The 21,245-nt window shown below is 33.6% G+C and overlaps 2 protein-coding genes across 3 annotated transcripts; both read left to right on the top strand.

Annotated features, from left to right (window-relative positions):
* The first annotated feature begins 595 nt into the window (after positions 1-595).
* Positions 596-10,121, top strand: fdft1 (farnesyl-diphosphate farnesyltransferase 1). Of its 2 annotated transcripts, XM_079375750.1 has the most exons (8): positions 596-843; positions 2,619-2,716; positions 3,690-3,873; positions 4,669-4,797; positions 5,001-5,192; positions 6,919-7,095; positions 9,541-9,693; positions 9,772-10,121. In XM_079375750.1, exons 1-8 carry the CDS (start codon positions 745-747, stop codon positions 9,994-9,996), a joined length of 1,257 nt encoding a protein of 418 aa, XP_079231876.1. In that variant the 5' UTR covers positions 596-744; the 3' UTR covers positions 9,997-10,121. The 2 variants fall into 2 exon arrangements, with proteins under 2 accessions (XP_079231876.1, XP_079231875.1); XM_079375749.1 differs by lacking the exon at positions 596-843 and having other exon boundaries at positions 2,138-2,716.
* A 4,155-nt stretch (positions 10,122-14,276) lies between these two features.
* Positions 14,277-20,939, top strand: LOC306843471 (cathepsin B-like). Its single transcript, XM_079374995.1, has 10 exons — positions 14,277-14,392; positions 15,087-15,207; positions 15,290-15,375; positions 16,557-16,671; positions 16,745-16,860; positions 17,238-17,323; positions 18,849-18,992; positions 19,065-19,181; positions 19,268-19,396; positions 20,685-20,939. Exons 1-10 carry the CDS (start codon positions 14,385-14,387, stop codon positions 20,759-20,761), a joined length of 999 nt encoding a protein of 332 aa, XP_079231121.1. The 5' UTR covers positions 14,277-14,384; the 3' UTR covers positions 20,762-20,939.
* Positions 20,940-21,245: the final 306 nt, after the last annotated feature.

Here is a 21,245-nt window from a genome sequence, read left to right as displayed (position 1 = left end):
GAGCAAAAAAATCTAAATATTGAGAAAATCACCTTTAAAGTTGTTCAAATTAAATTCTTAGCAATGCATATTACTAATCAAAAATTAAGTTTTAATATATGTACGGTAGGAAATTTACAAAATATCTTCATGGAACATGAGCTTTACTTAATATCCTAATGATTTTTGGAATAAAAGAAAAATGTATAATTTTGATTCATACAATGCATTGTTGGCTATTGCTACAAATATACCTGTGTTACTGATGACTGCTTCTGTGCTCCAGGGTCACATATGTGCATACACATTAAGCACAAAAATAATGTTAAATTACACTGGTTTTACATTATATAAAACCATATTAGTTTTATAAGTAATACAGTTAATTATTTTAATGCTTCAGCTCTAATGCGCAGCTGAGGTCACTCCGTTTCTTTGTATTTACACCATCCCGGTGTTTGTAATACCCCCTCAACGTCATCACCAACCTGACCAATCAGCGCCTCGCATGAGCTCTGCGTCCATCCTACTGGCTAATGGGCGGGCCATCACACCAGTCGCTCTCGCTTCTCATTGGTCAATGCGCTCTAGGCCCATGACGCCTCAGCCAATCAGAGGAGTCAGACGATCGTGTGAGTGAGGGATTGTAGCAGCGCAGGTTAGCTGATGCTGTCCTGGATCTCTGTAGAGTTTGAATGGAAATAGCAGCGCGTGAATTTCAGCTCACCTGTTCAGAAAAGCGTCCTCATAAACACACGGGCGAAAATGGACATCCTCAAGTCTCTAGGACACCCGGAAGAAATAATCAACCTCTTTAAATACAAAATAGGAGGCTGTCGTTCTGTTATGCCTAAATTGGATTATGTAAGTAAAAGCATTTTGAGCGTTCATCTCTAACATTCATGTCCATGCACAATACATGTTTTGCATTTATCTGCCATTATGCATGTCGGATTTTATTCATGAACACTAAAAAACACGTATTTTAAGAAGATTAAGCAGAGATTAAATACAATGCACCAGCTGCAGTTCTAAAGATGACACATTATTTATGCTTTTCCAGCAAGCAGTGCATAAACAGTGTCAGCATCAACTGGATTTGATTTATTCCTGGTTTGGAGGGGAAGGCTAGGTTTAATAGACAGAAGACCAGAGGATTCGTCTTATATAATGAGCTTTGACGACTAGAGAGTCAGACAGGGGTGATGATGCTCTGACAGCTAATCCACATCCACACCGATAAACACAACTATACATAGAGAGAGAGAGAGAGAGAGAGAGAGAGATAGACAGAGAGAGAGAGAGATAGATAGATAGATAGATAGATAGATAGATAGATAGATAGATAGATAGATAGATAGATAGATAGATAGGGATAGAGAGAGAGAGAGATAGACAGAGAGATAGATAGATAGATAGATAGATAGATAGATAGATAGATAGATAGATAGATAGATAGATAGATAGATAGATAGATAGGGATAGAGAGAGAGAGAGATAGACAGAGAGATAGATAGATAGATAGATAGATAGATAGATAGATAGATAGATAGACAGAGAGATAGATAGATAGATAGATAGATAGATAGATAGATAGATAGATAGATAGATAGATAGATAGATAGATAGATAGATAGATAGATAGGGATAGAGAGAGAGAGAGATAGACAGAGAGATAGATAGATAGATAGATAGATAGATAGATAGATAGATAGATAGATAGATAGATAGACAGAGAGATAGATAGATAGATAGATAGATAGATAGATAGATAGATAGATAGATAGATGATAGATAGATAGATAGATAGATAGATAGATAGATAGATAGATAGATAGATAGATAGATAGATAGATAGATACCCATATAGTGCTAGTCAAAGTTTTGGACACACATGACTGAATTAAATGCTTGAAATTAATTTTGTAGATAAATATAAGAACATTCCATGTATGATTTTTAATAAAAATTCTACATTTTAATTTTTTTATTTTTATGTAGGCTATTTTTTAACTTGCATAAGTTGTACCAGATACTGAAGAATAACAGCAACACGTCATGCTTAGGTCACCACAGATGTCCCATTCACCGTTATGATGATCAATTTGCTGTTATTAAAAAAAAAAAAAAAAAGGTTTGAGTGGGTGTGTCCATGCCTGACTCGACTGGTGCGTATTTGGCAACCTGCCGCGGTATTTTGCAGTCGGTCTGAAAACACGCGTGTTTTTTATCGTTAAAAGCGGGGAGGAGAATCAAACCCCAGCCAATAAGAAAAAAAATCTCAATATGAGGTGAAACGCTCTGTTTATATATCAGATTACCGATGGGCTATATCAGTCGTGGGTTAAAACGCTCGGTTCCACTTCCCCTCAATCGAATGACTTTACCAAGAGTTTAAATAAAGTTGAGAAGTTTTGCACTGCTTGTAAACAGAAGCAGGAGTCGCAGGAGCTCGTTCGCTCATGGCTGGGGTCGGCGCTAAGAGCGCCGCGCCGTTCTCCGTGATCAAGCGCTCGTTGTCGCTGCGCTCGGTGCTCTCCGGCGGGTGGCGCAGCGCGCAGGAAGGGCGGCTGGTGACCCGTTCTCCTCACCCGCTCCGGACTCACCGACACCCCGCCTATGTGTGCTTCTCCTGCCAGGACTCCATGAGCGAAACCCTGCGGACCTGCTACGCGTATCTGAACCAGACCAGCCGGAGCTTCGCCGCGGTGATCCAGGCCCTGGACGGAGAGCTGCGGTAAGATCCTCGAGAGAGGCCTGTCCTCCGCTGGTAAACAACCGCTTTAGAAGCGCTGCGCTGTGCAAAGAAGCATATGCGCATTTTGGACGCATTTAAGTGTGCTTTACTTGTTTGCAAGGTTTGTGGTTATATATGAATGACCTTGAGGAGCATGTGTCTTCTTAAGAAGTTGCTCGAGATCACATGGACGTGAGGAACTTCTGTGCAGTTTTCCAAAGTCTTTTGCATTATGCTAATCATGCACATAAAACCAACCTGTCAGCTTATATACTTTATATCTTGCATTCTGTATGTTATAAGTACATACATTCTCTATGTACGTACTTCAGTGTATACAATTTATGAATACATGTTTGTGTGTGTGCAGTTCTAGAAGTTATAGAAATCTGGCATGCATTTTGCATGCATATGTGTGTGTGTGTGTATGTATAGAGGTAGATTAATATATGTGATAAAAATGTTCATTATTATTTAATAGAAGCTATGGAAATCACAGAAATCTATTTTCTGTACGTTATCTGGCGTTTTGCGCGCACACAAATATATATACACAAACATGCATATATAATGCATAATGCAATATATTTTATAACAGAATATAGAAAAAAATCAGCCATTTTGCATATCTGTCTATTGTATATATGTATACACACATATGTGCAAAATTGCAGATTTATATATATATTTATGCATGCAAAATGCAAGATTGCTGTAAATTCTATAATAATTTATACTCTAACTTTAGATAAATAGCTATTTTGCATTTATCTTTCTAAAAATTGTGCACACTCTGTCTTCATATTTTTAGGATAATATTACAGTAAAACATGTAAAGCATTCGTTCAGTGATGTGCAGCATGTTTCTGGACCTGCTGTGCTGTATTTATATCAGCTGCTCAATATATAGATGCTGTTTGTTCACTCTGTGAATGCACTGCAGATCTTCATGGGTGTTAAATCTCTCACTCAGGCATGCGGTGTGTATTTTCTACCTGGTTCTGCGAGCTCTGGACACCGTGGAGGACGACATGAGCATCCCGCTGGAGAAGAAGGTCCCGTTGCTGCAGGACTTCCACACGTTCCTCTATCAGCCGGAGTGGAGCTTCAGCGAGAGCAGAGAGAAGGACCGGCAGGTGCTGGAGGATTTCCCCACGGTCAGGCCAATTCCTTACAAAATATATATTTTTAGGATTTTATTGCAACTATTATGCTTTTTTGTTTGTTTGCTTTTTTGGCATTATTTTGATGATAATTAAAAGCATCTCCAAATTCTAGTTTTACATTTTCATTACAGTAATAAGTTTTTAATTAAATACATTAATTTTTTTTAATCAAAATTTAAAATAGTACATTATTTATCTTACATTCATGACTATAATTGTCATTGTTCTCAGTTGTGATTATACACACACACACATATATATAAAAACACAAAATGTATTATAAATAAAATATTTAATGTATAAAATGTATTAAGAAATACAATATAATTTTTTTTATAATAATATAGCATTTTTTAACCAACATAAATCAACAAATTTAATTTAGTACAAGAATGGCCATCTATGTATAAATATATTAATATTTAAATCTTTAAATAAAAAGCATTAAATAAGAAATTAAATTAAAAGCAAATTTAATTTTAAATATTAAATTTTTTATCAGACATATGATTTATTTATTTATTTATTTTTAATTTGGGATGAAAAAGACAAACCCCTGATATAGACCCGATATCGTATGACTCACTAAAACAGCAAAGAAGCAGTAGATCTTTTTTATTTTGACGTAAAGCAACTTGAACTTCTTGAGCCACATTTTTCTTCGTTGTTGTTTGCTGCATTTTTAATTACACTTCTGCTTTTATTATCTTCTCTGTTGATTATTATTTAATGTTTTTTGTGTTGTTTTTATTTTATGCTTTTTTTAATACTACACGTTTTCCTCAGATTTCAGTGGAGTTCAGGAATTTGGGCCAGGAGTATCGTGACGTGATTTCAGACATTTGTCACCGGATGGGTGTGGGAATGGCCGAATTCCTGGAGAAGAAGGTTTCCTCCATGAAGGATTGGGACAAGGTTAACTTTACACACACGCATATTTGATGTGTTAGTTTGATGTTTATCCGTTTGCATGGAGATTTATATACATATAACTCACCAAACCGATGCAGAAGTGCTCTCGTTGCATTTTAAAGCATGTCTGACATTCTCCGTGACACGTTTGTCATGTGTAATGTTGTAAACATCTGACCGTCTGTGTATAAATGTTTCTCCCTCAGTACTGTCATTATGTGGCCGGTCTGGTGGGGGTCGGTCTGTCCCGTCTGTTCTCGGCGTCCCAGCTGGAGGACACTGAGGTGGGCCGGGACACGGAGCTGGCGAACTCCATGGGTCTGTTCCTCCAGAAGACCAACATCATCAGGGACTATCTGGAGGACCAGCAGGACGGAAGAGCCTTCTGGCCGCAGGAGGTACAAACCTTCAACCCTGCTCTCTTCCCGGCAGCTGTGGTTGCCAAAACTTTACCACAACATTTTTTAAAAAGACTGTACATTTTATTAACTGATACAATGTTAATATTCCATTTAGAGTAACACAGTTTTTCTCAGCTGCTTTGGTACATATCTCATATGTGACCTTGGACTACAAAACCAGTCTTAAGTCGCTGGGGTATATTTGTAGCAATAGCCAAAAATACATTGTTTGGGTCAAAATTATAGATTTTTCTTTTATGCCAAAAATCATTAGGATATTAAGTAAATATCATGTTCTGTGAAGATTTCCTACTGTAAATATATCAAAACTGAATTTTTGATTAGTAATATTTATTGCTAAGAACTTCATTTGAACAACTTTAAAGGAGATTTTCTCAATATTTAGATTTTTTTGCACCCTCAGATTCCAGATTTTCAAATATTGTCCGGTCCTAACAAACCATACATCAAAGGAAAGCTCATTTATAAATCTCAGTTTCAAAAAATGTACCCTTATGACTGGTTTTGTGGTCATATTTCAGAAATGAAATTCTCAAAACTACGTGTTCAACCTCCACATCATCTATTCTCTTGTGCACATCATAAAGTTTCTCATTCGTTTGAACAAGTTGGGATTGCTTTGGTGCATTCATGCAGTTGATTATGTACATTTATCTGTGGTTTCCTACATTATTAGTTGCTAATATCATGTTGCTCAAAGTGTATTATATAGTTCTCTGTGCTATAGTCTTACCCCTCAAAACATCTAGTCATTAGTTCATCGTATAAGTCATTAAATGCTAAATGTTTGATCTAGTTTCATAAACTGTCAAATTTTCCACACATTTCTATGAGCTTAATTTTCCTATGAATTGTGCAGGTGAATCTTGACTTTCACTACAGTAACAGCTGTTTTGCACCGGTGTTATTTTAGTATCATTGATATACTTTTATAATTTTTGTTAATATTTTGAATTATATTTTATATTTTTAGTTTTCATTTTAATCTTAGTTAAAGTTTTAGCAATTTAGTTGTGTGTTTTTGTAATTTTAATTTTTTATAATTATGTCTGTATGTATTATAAAAGCTTTGTTTTTGTTTAGTTTATTTAATTTTAGTACTTTAACTTCAATTAAACAAAAATGAGAATTGTTACTTTGGCAACAAGCTGAAATTTAAAAAAAAAAATCTATTTAATTTTGTTTCAGTTAGTTTTTATTTTATTTCAAGTAATGAAAAAACAAAAATCACTTAATTTTTTGTTTTTATTTTATATTTAAATTTGTTTAATTTAGCAATTTTGTTGTTTTTGTCATTAAATGTATTTGTTTGTTTGTTTGTCTATTTAAATGTCTATTTTTTTAAGTTTCAGTTTTAGTACTAGAACTTAACCTACACAAAAATGAGAAATGTTGGCAACTAGGTGAAATAAAATATATATATATTTTTTTCAGTTAATGTTTATTTTATTTTAAGTAATTGTGGAAATGTCAGTTTGCATTTTTTCCACTGTTGCTTTTTGCGTTTTCTTTGCATTGCTTTCTTTGCTTTTTTTATATTTTGCATTGCTTTTTCTTCCAAAATCTGTACATTTAACAGTATTTTATTGTAAAATGACACACAATGTCCCGTTAGATGTGTTAACCGTAGCATTTTTACCTTCTTTTGCTGGTGAGATTGTGATCAGTGCATGTGTGAGTGATGGCTGTTTGTGTGCCGCAGGCCTGGAGTCAGTTTGCGTCTCGTCTGGAGGATTTGGCTCATCCTCAGCACCTGAGCTCTGCCCTGTCCTGCCTCAACCTGCTGGTGACCGATGCTCTCCATCACGTCCCAGACGTCATCACATATCTGTCCCGCCTCCGCAACCAGAGCGTCTTCAACTTCTGTGCCATTCCTCAGGTCTGATTCATTCCTCACGCTGACCGCTGAGCCTTCATCTGTTTATGTGGCGTTTAATGGCGTGTTAAGTGGGTTCAGGTCTCACACAGGGGATAGTGAGCGCATTACGAAGTTAGCTAATGCTATAAGGGTATAGAAATTTATAGAAATAAATATAGGGAATGTAGAAATTGCACATAGATGAATGCATGGATACATTCGTTGCTGCTGTATGTTGTTTTTCTATGCAAACATGCACTAAAACTTAAATTACTAAAAAGATTTACATTCATTTAAATGAAAAATCGTATTAGAAATAAAAAATGTAAAAGCGAAATGTAAAAGTTTTGTTTAGTACTAAAATGACTAAAACTAAAACTGAAATAAAATGTATAAAAATACAGATATTTAAAAACAAAACTAATAAAAATGACTAAAACAGCAAAATTACTAAAACTTTAACAAAAATTTAAATGAAAACTGAAAATGTACAAATAAAAGCGAATTCAAAATATATATATTTTTTTATTTCAGCTGTGAAAGCAGAATTTAATTTAAGTGCTAAAATGATTAAAACCGAAAACATTTTTTCTATAAAAACTAAATAGACATTAAAAAACACAAAAACTAATACAATGACCAAAACACCCAACAAAATTACTAAAACTTTAATAAAGTCATAATGAAAAATATAAAAATAAAACCTAATTCAAAATAGAATATAAAAAATGTCAGCTTTTTATTTAATTTATGAAGGCTGAATTTCAGATTTTTTAAAGGTTAAGTTCTAAAATGACTAAAACTGAAATAAAAGTGAATAAAAATTCAAACTAAAAATTTAATTACTAAAACAACAAAATTACTAAAACTTTAATTTAACTAAAATTAAAAGGAAAATATAAAAATAAAAACTAATTCCAAATATGAATAATTACTATGATCGTAATGATGCTAAAACAACATAGATGGATGCCTTTGAATGTTTTTTTATCTAATTACATAATATACCGATTAAGTAATTACAATTAATCTCAAATTAATGAGATTAATTCATTAACATGCACATCATGTGCCGATTACTTAAAGATATTATTAAAGATAATAGTTATCATTGTTAATTTAGAAAAAAAACTGAATAGACATTAAAAGTAAAAAAAAAAAAGTAGCTTTAGAAATATTTTAATTCAACACTATTAATTCAATAGTGAAAAAATAATTTTTTAAAAAAATGATTAAATTATTGATTCACTCTATTTGTATTAAAATGTGTATTCTTTAATGAAACACCGCTGTGTGTTGATCTGAGACGCACAACAGTGACAATGGGCCTCATTCATGAAACATTTGTAAATATTGGAGTAAATTCGGAGTAATTTGAGCATAAAACGGACCTTCCCGAAAACTCTCCTCCGGATTCACAAACACTTCGTAAACTTCAGATTTGATAGTTAAACGTAAATAGGGCGCTCGTGCACGCTCATTCATAATTAGTAATAATAATTAATCACCGATTTATAACAGTGTGTGTGTGTTCGGGAAAGCAGTGGAATATTCTGCTCTACTTTCTCAGGGTTGGCTCCAGTATATTGCATAAGTGCAAAAAAAGACTAACAGGCCATATACCTAACAATAAATATTTAATTAACATTTGTCCACCAAAGTGTTTTTAGTAGCTGAGAAAATGTCAGGTGCTCTTCTGAAAACGGCCAGCTGGTGGCGCTTGACAACGCTTTGGTTGCTATGATGAATATCCACGGCAGTAACGTATTACTAGCATCTCATTTTAAAGAATATTACTGAATATAAAAACGCAGTACCAGCGATATTAACTTCTCTATTGTTGTTCAGTTGTTGTAGAAGTAGTATGATTGGTCGGTGTGGTATTAGTCCCGCCCCCACCTCCATTGATTGGACGGCTGGGTAAAAAGTGACGAGCGCTGCGTTTCATCCAAAGCTAAACAGTTATCAACTCTACAGCTACAAAAAAAACGAGCAAACGAACTTGTAAAATATTATAATGGCAGTGCATCAAAATTCAGTGTCATCAGTTTGCCAAAAAGAGCACCGAGCGTTTTACGCACCATTAACACGTGGAGCAGGTGTACATTTCTTTTGCACCAACTAACTTAATATTTTGAAAATACAAACACTTTCATGAATCCGAATAGCTTTACGAACGATTTACACACACATTTGTTCTGCTCGTGTTTCATGAATGTGTCTAAAATGTAATTATGACTCTGAAAGAAAACCCTTCTATAAACACTGTTAGCACATGCAACTTTCATGCGCATCTGACTGACAGAACCGCGCGCTTGTATTTCAGTGTTGCTGTTAATGTTATGGTAATTTTAGCAAATAGTTTGCTCCGTAAATTCAGTTCAACAGCATTAAGTTGATTCGCACCCTGATCACAAATCGCCGGCGTTCTTGACACATGATCCTAACTAATCCTGTGTTGTCCAGGTGATGGCGATAGCGACTTTGTCGGCGTGCTACAACAATCCTCAGGTGTTTCAGGGTGTGGTGAAGATCCGGAAGGGTCAGGCGGTGACCCTCATGATGCAGGCCACAAACATGGGCGCCGTCCAGAGCATCATCGCGCAGTACAGTCAGGAGGTGCGTCCTAAAACACGCTTCGCTGTCCTCTGTAGCGCTGCCGTTTGCTCCACTGGTCCTGATCTCTCCTCTCCTCAGATCCTGCAGAAGGTGTCGGCCATGGACCCATCCCGAGAGAAGACGCTGCACATCCTGAGCCTCATCCGCGAGAAGAGCCTGTCTCCAGCCGCGCTCTCGTCCCGAGCGCACCACATCTCTCCCGTCTACGTCTCGGCCGCCATGCTGTTAGCGGCGCTCAGCTGGCAGTACCTGAACGCCACGGCCGGCCAGCCACCAGGGGGCGCCGACATGCAGGGACACTGAGACGGCAGCAAACTCACTCTGCCTAACCACTGCGCTTCAGCCACGAGTCTGGGAGTCTTGGGTTTCACTTAAAGTTGTTCAGGTCATTTTCATCCCAAAATCAAATGAAAAAAAAATATATAATTTTTTCTTAATTTTTGTAAATTAAATTAGTGTTTATATATGTAACAAATAGAAAAAAGTGTATATATATATATATATATATATACACACTTTTTTCAGATGCAAAAGCCTCTAAGTGCCATTTGAAAGGTTTTTCTAAAATGAGCATTTTATCAGGCTCCTAAGTGTAGGTTCAGTAATTTCACTTTTAATGGCAATGAATAGGTTTTTTTCACTTATTTTCACTTCGAGTTGTATTTCACTTAAAGTTGTTCAGGAAATTGTCACCCCGAAATCAAATGAGAAAACAATAAGAAATATGTAAATTAAATTTTTTTCAATTTAATTAGTTTTTATACATGTAATATGTAGAAAAGAATATATATAGAGAGAGAGAGAAGTATAAAAAATTAAGAAAAAATATATAGCTTTCTGTGTATTACATTATATAAAAACTAATTAAATATATAAAATGATACATGTAGTTTTTATATATTTAATGACTTTTTATTTAAATCTAAAACAAGTGCATATGTAAAAACTATATTTAATTAGCTTTTATACATGAAATACATATTAAAAATATTTTTTTCTTTTGTTTTTGTGGTGAGATATGGTCTGACTTGTTTTGTGAGTTTCACTCGGTGCTTCTGTGTTCAGTTGTGCGTCTTTGATGGATGTTTATGTATCTGCATTTGAGACGCTCAGATGTTAATTATTCTAAAGTTATTTTAATGACACGGAGGTTTTTCTGTTTGGTTCCATCAAATCATCCTAAACGTCAAGCACACGTGCAGAAACAGTTTTCATTACAGTATAAAATAATCACTGTCTATCATTTGGACACAGATTTGTTTGGTTCTCAGTTGTACGCAGACTCTCAAGCAGTTGCAGTCTGCTGATTTAAAACATGTTTTATTTGGTGAAATGTACGAAGTTTGTCAAGAACATGTCTAGATCATATTCAACCTAAAAAAAAGCCACATTTTTGGACCATTACTATTTTTTTTAAATTGGAATTTATTATATTAATATATATATTATATTATAATACTTCACAATGTAAAAAACAATGATGGAATTATTTTATATATTTTATTCTAATATCAGCACTAAGACATTGTATAATTAAAATAATGCATTACAATTCTTTATTGCATTATTTTCATTACACAATTTCTCAGTGCTGTTACTAAATTTTTATAAATAAACTAATTCTAAAAACTCTATAAAATGTATAGTAAAAAATTAAAATTTTGAAAATGTAATTTTTGCATTAATGTCAAACTTTGAATTGTCCAAAAAATAGATTTTTCTTTGTTTGTTTTTGATTATGGGGTGTAAAATGAGCAGACGTGTTCTTGACTGCTTTCATCAGATTCACTCGTGTGGTTCTTGGCTTCAGAACAGAAGTGTGCAAACATCAAAGGAGTTTATCATCTGTCTGGTCTCATCTCAACACTGTGAAACACTGGCTTCCAGTCTGGTTTTGCACATGAATTGGTCCATTTGCATTGGGTCAGTTTGAATATTTAGTCACTGCGGAGTAAAAAACCAAATATCCAACATTTGAACTACAGCAGACGACTGTAAAGTGCCCTTAATATTCAGCTTTTATGTGGAAAAGCTAGCCAGAACCTTGTACAGATCAAAGATCGGTTTAATTAGCATTGCTATGTAATGTGGGAGTTTCAATTGTAAATACATTTAGAGATAATAAAGATATTAAAAATGAATTGAATTTGATTCATTGAATGTTGATGTGTATTTTGGCACTTAGCAACACCCTGGCAACCACCTGGAACACTGTAACAACATCAATGCAAGACTCTAGCATCTATAACACCATAGCAACACCTTTGCAAACACCCAGATTACCTTAGCAACACTCTACCCAGGTCCAGACTGGCCTGGCGGCTGATGTGGCCCGCTGTTTGTTTAGGACTTCAGGTGGAGGTCAGTTTCATCTGTAAATACGCTAAAGAGTTTTGTCGTTATTAATGTAGTTGAGTATTAAACTGCTAGCACCTGTTAGGCTATCAGGAGCATCATTTAGAGGGACAGCATTATCGATTGGAAAGTTGCATTAATAAATTTAACAGACAGAGATTCACATGGATTTATTGTATAGGAAGGGAGGGAGCTTGAGCAGACAGCAACACAAACATATCACAGCCTAATAATGCAATGGTGTGTTCATGAGGATTTTTCAAAAAAATATATTGTACTTATTTTGACTTTTATGCATTTTAGAAAATGTGTTTTGATATATTTGTATGAAATATAGGTTTGTTCATCTCTGGTATTTAAGTCATTTTAAGATAACATTCTGTGATAAATTGCAATGAGGTGGTCGTTTTGCAACAAGGTGGACACCGTTCTAATCCTAACAGTAGCCCTGCTGGTGAAGAATTGACAGGTTCACGAAAATAAAAGGGAGAGACGGAGATATTGGCGAAAATGAAGAAAGGGGAAGTGAAGGTGCAGTTCAAGAGACAACTTTTAATTATTTTCCAGGGCCCCAGATCAAGGATTTAGATCTTTTTAAGTAATAGGGTTATGTGTGGTTGCAGAATTTGTAGTGGGTGTATAGGCTATATACAGAAAAAGGGGCCAAAATTGTACCTTTTGGGGTACAACAGCTTGTCACTAGAGCTGTAGGCTAACCTTAAAAAGGACGTCTTTTTGCCTTTTTTACCCCTAATAGGTAAATATTAGTACCTTATGTATATGAATTACTATAAGGTACTAATATGTACCTTACAAAAAATGTAAAAGGTAAAAAAAAAAGGTACAAAGGTGTTCTTTAAGGGTACTGCTCTAGTGACAAGCTGTTGTACCCCAAAAGGTACCATTTTGGCCCCTTTATTCTGTGTGGCCTGGATGAGTGTGAGATTTCCTGGCCTGAAATTAATTCCCAGTTCAGCCCTGACTCTAGCAATTACCTGGAACACTGTAACAACACTCAACAACATCCTAGCAACGCCCTAGCAACTATAACACTATAGCAACACACTGGCAACCACCCAGATTTCCTTAGCAACACTCTAGCAATTACCTGGAACACTGTAACAACACTCAACAACATCCTAGCAACGGTCTAGCAACTATAACACTATAGCAACCACTTAGCAACACCCTGGCAACCACCCAGATTACATTAACAACACTCTAGCAATTACCTGGAACACTGTAACAACACTCAACAACATCCTAGCAACGGTCTAGCAACTATAACACTATAGCAACCACTTAGCAACATCCTGGCAACCACCCAGATTACATTAACAACACTAGCAATTACCTGGAACACTGTAACAACACTCAACAACATCCTAGCAACGGTCTAGCAACTATAACACTATAGCAACCACTTAGCAACACCCTGGCAACCACCCAGATTACATTAACAACACTCTAGCAATTACCTGGAACACTGTAACAACACTCAACAACATCCTAGCAACGGTCTAGCAACTATAACACTATAGCAACCACTTAGCAACATCCTGGCAACCACCCAGATTACATTAACAACACTCTAGCAATTACCTGGAACACTGTAACAACACTCAACAACATCCTAGCAACGGTCTAGCAACTATAACACTATAGCAACCACTTAGCAACATCCTGGCAACCACCCAGATTACATTAACAACACTCTAGCAATTACCTGGAACACTGTAACAACACTCAACAACATCCTAGCAACGGTCTAGCAACTATAACACCATAGCAACACCCTGGCAACCACCCAGATTACATGAACAACTCTCTAGTAATTACCTGGAACACTAACAACACTCATCAACATCCTAGCAACGGTCTAGCAACTATAACACCATAGCAACCACTTAGCAACACCCTGGCAACCACCCAGATTACGTTAACAACACTCTAGCAATTACCTGAAACACTGTAACAACACTCAACAACGTCCTAGCAGCACTCTAGCAACTGTTAACACCATAGCAACCACGTAGCAACACCCTGGCAACCACCCAGAGCACTCCAGCAGCATGAAGGTGGTGTGTTTTGTATAAAGGTGAGATTTTTGGCTGTTGTTGTTGTGATGAAAGTAAACCCAGCTCTGAATCACATGTTCATACCTGCAGACATCAACACTTTCTGCGTATCAGACCTTTGCTCGTCCTGTGACGCTGTAAAAGCCACCTGACAGTCCGTCACATGATGTTTTACTGCACAAGGGTTTTTAGCGGAGCAAATTTCACATTTTGTCACTTTGTGACTCTTCAGTTTCAAAGACAGAGGAACAGAATCTGATGCTCAGGTAAAGTCTGCTTTTACAATGCGAATGTACATGATATCAATGTTTAAAAGGAATTATTTAACATAATGTGGCATGAAATGTTTTTACCTTGACATTAACAGTTGCAAGTGTAGCATAATCCTTTAAAATGATTTATAGATTTAGAAACATGGTTAATCAAATGTTTAATAAAATAGTTTAACATATTTTATATATTTAATTATTTAGTCTTAAATTTTATTAGTCTTTTTTATACCAATGAATGATACAAACATGGTTAATCATATATTTCAATGACATTGTAACACGTTTTAAAAAAATATATATTTTGTATGCATTTTACTTTTAATTTAGATTTTATATAGGTTGCATATTTGTTAGATTTAAATTGTTAGTTTTAATATTTTTGCATTTTAATTATTTATTTTTTATTAGTCCTAATTTGTCTTTTTTATTCACATAAATATTACAAGCATGGTTAATCAAATATAATCAAAATGTTAATAAACACAAAATCTATATTATATGTATTTTCAGTGTATTTTATTTTTAATTAATTATTTTTATTAATAGTCCTATTTTTTCTTTATTAGATTTTTTCTTTAATTTTTTTCTTATTGTCTTAATTTATCTTTTTTTATGCACATGCATTTTAAATGTTAATGTTCAGCTGTAAATCTGAGCCGCTAATAGCTCTGGTTTCCTTCTCTTTCAGGATGTGGCGTCTCTGTTTGCTGGCGTCTCTGCTGTCTCTCACCTGCGGCCGCCCGCAGCTCTCCACACACTCTCATGATGAAATGATCAACTTCATCAACACGGCCAAGACCACGTGGAAGGTGAGAGGTTTACTGTGTTTACTGCTGTTTGGAGACGATATACTGATGCACCTGCTCATCGCTCTCTCTGGTTTCTTCACAGGCGGGTGTGAACTTCCAGAACGTGAAATATGAACATCTGAAGTCTCTCTGTGGGACGATGCTGAAGGGCCCGCGGCTGCCTGACACGTGAGTGACCATAGTAACATCGTATTATAATATGTGACCCTGGAGCACAAGACCAGTCTTAAGTCGCTGGGGTATATTTGTAGCAATAGCCATAAATACATTGTATGGCTCAAAATTATATATTTTTCTTTTATGCCAAAAATCATTAGGATATTAAGTAAAGATCATGTTCCATGAAGATATTTAGTAAATTTCTTACCGTAAATATATCAAAACTTTTATGCATTGCTAAGAACTTCATTTGAACAATTTTAAAGGCGATTTTCTCAATATTTAGATTTTTTTGCTCCCTCATATTCCAGATTTTGAAATAGTTGTATCTCAGCCAAATATTGTCCTATCATAACAAACCATACATCAATGGATATTCAGCTTTCAGATGATGTATAAATATCAATTTCGAAAAATTGACACTTAAGACTGGTTCTGTGGTTCAGAGTCACACATGATATATGAGGTTTCAGTAGATCTTTCTCGAAAATGGTTATAAACAAGATGAGTTTTAGCATTCCTTCAAGAAATACATTTATATAAAAAAAGACCTCTAACACTAGCTTACTCTATTCTTTCTGTTTTCTTTGTATCTATTATATAATTTACAAAAAAACAAACAAACAAAAACCTTGCTTTGTGTACTGCGTTCGGCTAATTGAGACTTGTTATAACACTTGCATATTATTGCTCTTTTGTTGGTTTTGATTGCTTCTATTGTCCTCATTTGTAAGTCGCTTTGGATAAAAGCATCTGCTAAATGACTAAATGTAAATGCAATTAATGTGCATACAGATTCTTTGATTGATGTTTGTATAGTTCAATTGAGTTTAGGGAATATAATATAAATGCAATGATAAAAATCCAATGTAATGTGAGTCGCTTCAGATAAAATCTGTCCAATGTGTATTGGTTTTTATTGCAGCAATCCCTGGATTTTACAGGATTGATTATATAATGCACAATCATTTCATTGGAAACCATAAACAGAAATAAAACTGTATCTGTTTCTCACTGCATGTTGTGCAACGGAATAATGCATGATGAATAATTTATTGAATTGACAAACATATAGAACGTTTTTTTAAATAATTAAATTGAATGATATTTTATTTATAGTTAGTAGTTAATTATTCAATTTAAAATAATAAATGAAAATATAATAAATGGTGTGTTTTCTCCATCTGTAGGGTGAAACACGGCACCAACATGAAGCTCCCGGCCAGTTTCGACCCGCGGACGGAGTGGCCCTTCTGTAAGACCCTCAGTCAGATCCGGGATCAGGGCTCCTGCGGCTCCTGCTGGGTAAAAACACTCCGGCGCTGAAGACACTCCTGCAGTCAGAGCGTGTGTGTGAGTGTGTGTTTGTGTCCCGCAGGCGTTCGGTGCGGTCGAGTCCATCTCCGATCGCATCTGCATCCACAGCAAAGGGAACGTGTCTGTAGAGATCTCAGCCGAAGACCTGCTGTCCTGCTGTGACCAGTGCGGCTTCGGGTGCGTCTGTCTGCGCTCAATCATTTCTCATCACATACAAACATTATTATGGTTAACTACAACCAAAACAAAAATAAATAATACATCTATAATAAATTAAAATAAAATACAATTTTAAATGAAATTAAATGAAATGAAATGAAATGAAATGAAATGAAATTAAATTAAATTAAATTATTAAATTAAATTAAATTAAATTAAATTAAATTAATAATTGTAGAATGAGTACTGTGATCTTTTTGAATATTTCTGTTTTTAGGCATTTTAGTAGAAACATCTGAGACATTATGTCACCTGAACCACGAAAGTGCAACATCTGTATTAAACCTCATGAAACGCTGTGAAATGACTTCTCTGGTTTGTTTTTCCCGAGGCAGGTGTTCTGGAGGTTTTCCGTCAGAGGCGTGGGATTACTGGACTAAATCCGGTCTGGTGACTGGAGGACTTTATGGCTCTAACGTGGGTGAGTCTGGATCAGAACAGCAGTGTCCCTGTAGAAAACTGCATGTTGATCTCATCTGGATCTTTTCAGCCTTTCAACAAGAATAAATGAACTGAAGCTCATCAAATACAATAACAGATCATCTGAGACATTCATTCTGCTGAACTGAGCTTAAGCGTAGTGGTTTTCAAAAGTTTAATTTCTCAAACGTGCAACAACACTTTTATGGACCCTGACAGCATGCTAAATATCTCCCTTTGAGTTCCAAAAAAACAAAAACCCACAAACGAGTGTGAAATAGCATGTGTGAACCATTTTATAAATGTAAATAACTTAAATTAAAAAACAATATTAAAAATAATAATAAAAAAAACAGAATAAAATAGTATTTCTGAGTGCTGAGATCTTTTTGAATGTTTCTAGATTGCAGCCAAATAAAATAAAATAAAAGTTGTAGAATTATGTAGATATTCTTGAATGTTTTTGGGTTGCAGACATAAAATAAAATAAAATAAAATAAAATAAAATAAAATAAAATAAAATAAAATAAAATAAAATAAAATAAAATAAAATAAAATAAAATAAAATAAAATAAAATAAAATAAAATAAAATAAAATAAAATAAAATAAAATAAAATAGTTGTAGATTTTCTAAGGTATTTTTGGTTTCTAGGTTGAGACGTAGAATAAAATAATAATAATATTTTTATAAAAAATTATAAAATAGTTCTAAAATGTAAAAGTTCTGATATATTTTTTCTTGGTTGGAGAAAATTACATTTTATAACATAAAAATACAAAAAAATACAAATAAATATTATATATTTAAATAATATAATATAATATTAAATATATAAACATTAAGTAAAATGCATAATAAAAAATAAATGAAATAAATTAGTTGGCGAACTTCTGAGTTATTGGATCTTTTTAAAAGTTTTCTAGGTTGCATAAAATGATGTAAAATAAAATAAAATAATAGTTGTAGAATTTATGAGGTTTTTGAAGATTTCTAGGTTGCAGACCTAGAATAAAATAACATACAATATAAAATTAATTAAAAAATACATTAACTAAAAAGAAATGTAAAAAAAAACATATTCAATTTAAATAAAATAATTGTAATATTTGTTCTGAGGTTCAGAGGTCTGTTTGATCATTTCTATGTGGCAGACCTCGAATAAAATAAAAACTTAAGAAAAAAAAAATAATAATTAATATATATATATATATATATATAAACTATTTTTTATTTTATTGTTTTATGTAATTTCTGAAAATTAAATAGTTGAGTAATTTCTGAGTTCTGAGGTCTGTAAAATTTAAATAAAATAAAACACATTACATTTAAATAAAATGATTGTAAAATGTATGATTTCTGAGGTATTTTTGATCATTTCTAGGTGGCAGACCTAGAATAAAATAAAATCAATAAGAAAATAATAATAAAATAAAATATAAAATAAAACAAAATAGTTTGTGTCATTTCTGAAAATGAAGTGGTGTGATATTTTGTGAGTTGTGAGGTGTGTGTGGCCGTGTCTAGGTTGCAGACCGTACAGCATCCCTCCCTGCGAGCATCATGTGAACGGGACCCGGCCGCCGTGCTCCGGAGAGCAGGACACACCTGAGTGTACCGCCGCCTGTATTCCTCACTACAGCGTCCCGTACAAACAGGACAAACACTTCGGTGAGTCTGCTCTTCTGCTCTCGTGGCTCTCTAGTCTCCAGTGCATTAACTCCTCTCTGTGGCCTCCTGCAGGATATAAAGCGTATAACCTTCCCTCGGACCAGCAGCAGATCATGACTGAGCTGTACAACAGCGGGCCGGTGGAGGCCGCCTTCACTGTCTATGAGGACTTTCTGCTCTACAAGAGCGGTCAGAAACCATCACCTCAGCTGTGTGTGTCTAACAGTCTTCTGCACAGGGCTACTCAACATGTGTGCTTGTGTTTGGTCTGCCAGGTGTTTACCAGCACGTGAGCGGCTCTGAGCTCGGCGGACACGCCGTGAAGGTGCTGGGATGGGGAGAGGAGAACGGGACGCCCTACTGGCTCGTGGCCAACTCCTGGAACTCCGACTGGGGCGACAACGGTGAGACGGAGGCACATGGGGAACATTATTATTATTATTATTTATGAATTAAATTATTTATAATAATTTATTATAAAATAAATACAATATAATTATTTAATGGTATGTATCAGAATTTATTATAAAAATGTTTAATAATTAATTTTGCATAGTAAATTATTATAATTTGTTAATCATGCATTAATTAATAAAGAATAATAATGTATTGCTATTATTATTATTTATTTAATAGTTTATAATAATTGATTATAAAATAAATACGATATAATTATTTTATAGAATGTATCAATGTATTATACAAATATTTAATAATTCGTTTTGGCTAGTAAATTACTATAATTAGTTAATAATGCATTAATTAATAAAGAATAATAATGTATTATTATTGTTATTATTATGGAAAATATGTTTGTTTTTCCATACAATACTGATGTTAATGAATCATTATTAAATAATATGTTATTATAATTAATGTATTTAGTATTAATAAAATATGTTATTATAATTAATGTATTTAGTATTAATAAAAATATAAGTATATTATTAAAATTATTATTAATATTTAAGAAAATGTTTGTTTTTCCATATAATGCCGATTTTGGGGGGAAATTATTATAAAAATGTATTATTGAACAACTAATAATAATTACAATCTATTAATAATAATTATTAAATAAATACATTATTACTTTATTAAATAGTACACTAATAATGTGTTTGTTTTTACATATGTTAATAATTCCTTATTTGATAATAAATTATTATAACTAATTAATAATGTATTATTAATAAAAACATATAATAATATATTATTGAAAGTTACTGTTATGAATATTGTGGAAAATATGTTTGTTTTTTCCATATAATAGATTTTGTAAGAAATTATTATAGTAATTTATTATGAAATAATTTAGAATAATCATAACCTATAATAATTTATTACTAAAAATATATTATTACTTATAATAATTCATTATTAAATACTAAATTAATAATTTGTTATTTGATAATATGTTATTATAATTAACAATATATTAATAAATACTTATATATTAATTATTATTAATATTTTAAAAATACTTTATAATAAATTACTATTTTATTTAATGAATAAATTAATTTATTTTAAATTATTTTACATTTATTTTAGTCAATTAATTTAAAAAAAATCATAATATATTATCAAAATGATTATTGGTATAAATATTGTGGAAATGATGTTTGTTTTTCCATGCAACACAGATAGTCTCTCTGGGATTGCAGTAGTGTACATCTGTGTGTTTTGCAGGTTATTTTAAGATCCTGAGAGGCCGGGATGAATGTGGGATTGAGAGTGAGATGGTGGCTGGTGTTCCTCAGCTCTGATTAATCATCATTAAATCTGGATTTACATGACTGCATCATCATCTCACTGCAAACCATCAACAGAAATAAAACTGGATATGTGCCTCGTTGTTGTGGTTAATATTAAAATTCTAAAATCATATACAACAATTATTATTAAAAGCAAAACTGTGAAAAATAAAGATATGTCATTCACGGTATTTTTTATTGTACAGCCTTTAATTTATAATAGTATTCACTTGGGAAAAATAACATTATTACAGTGATCAGAGTTTAGAATAATTACTTAATGAAAGGAATAGTTCACCCAAACATTAAAATTAGCTTCAGGACGTCTGAGATTAGGATGAGTTTGTTTCTTCATCAGGTTTGTAGAAATATGTCTCTGCATCAGTATCTCAGCAATAGAAGTGAATGGGTGCCGTCAGAATGAGAGTCCAAACAGCTGATTAAAACTCAGTGAATCAGGTCGTGACCTTCAGAAGTCCCACATGTCACTGCAGAT

The sequence above is a fragment of the Barbus barbus genome (assembly GCF_936440315.1).
Source record: "Barbus barbus genome assembly, chromosome: 24".
NCBI lineage: Eukaryota > Metazoa > Chordata > Actinopteri > Cypriniformes > Cyprinidae > Barbus > Barbus barbus.
The sequence above is the reverse complement of the archived record's forward strand: the minus strand, read 5'-3'. Positions and strand labels throughout refer to the sequence as shown.

Coding starts and splice junctions, on each gene's coding strand:
- fdft1 (XM_079375749.1), top strand. CDS start 2,442: ATGGCTGGGGTCGGCGCTAAGAGCGCCGCGCCGTTCTCCGTGATCAAG. Junction 3,874..4,668: donor TGCTGGAGGATTTCCCCACG/GTCAGGCCAATT, acceptor CGTTTTCCTCAG/ATTTCAGTGGAGTTCAGGAA. Junction 9,694..9,771: donor TCGCGCAGTACAGTCAGGAG/GTGCGTCCTAAA, acceptor TCCTCTCCTCAG/ATCCTGCAGAAGGTGTCGGC.
- LOC306843471 (XM_079374995.1), top strand. Junction 16,672..16,744: donor GCTCCTGCGGCTCCTGCTGG/GTAAAAACACTC, acceptor TGTGTCCCGCAG/GCGTTCGGTGCGGTCGAGTC. Junction 17,324..18,848: donor ACTTTATGGCTCTAACGTGG/GTGAGTCTGGAT, acceptor GGCCGTGTCTAG/GTTGCAGACCGTACAGCATC.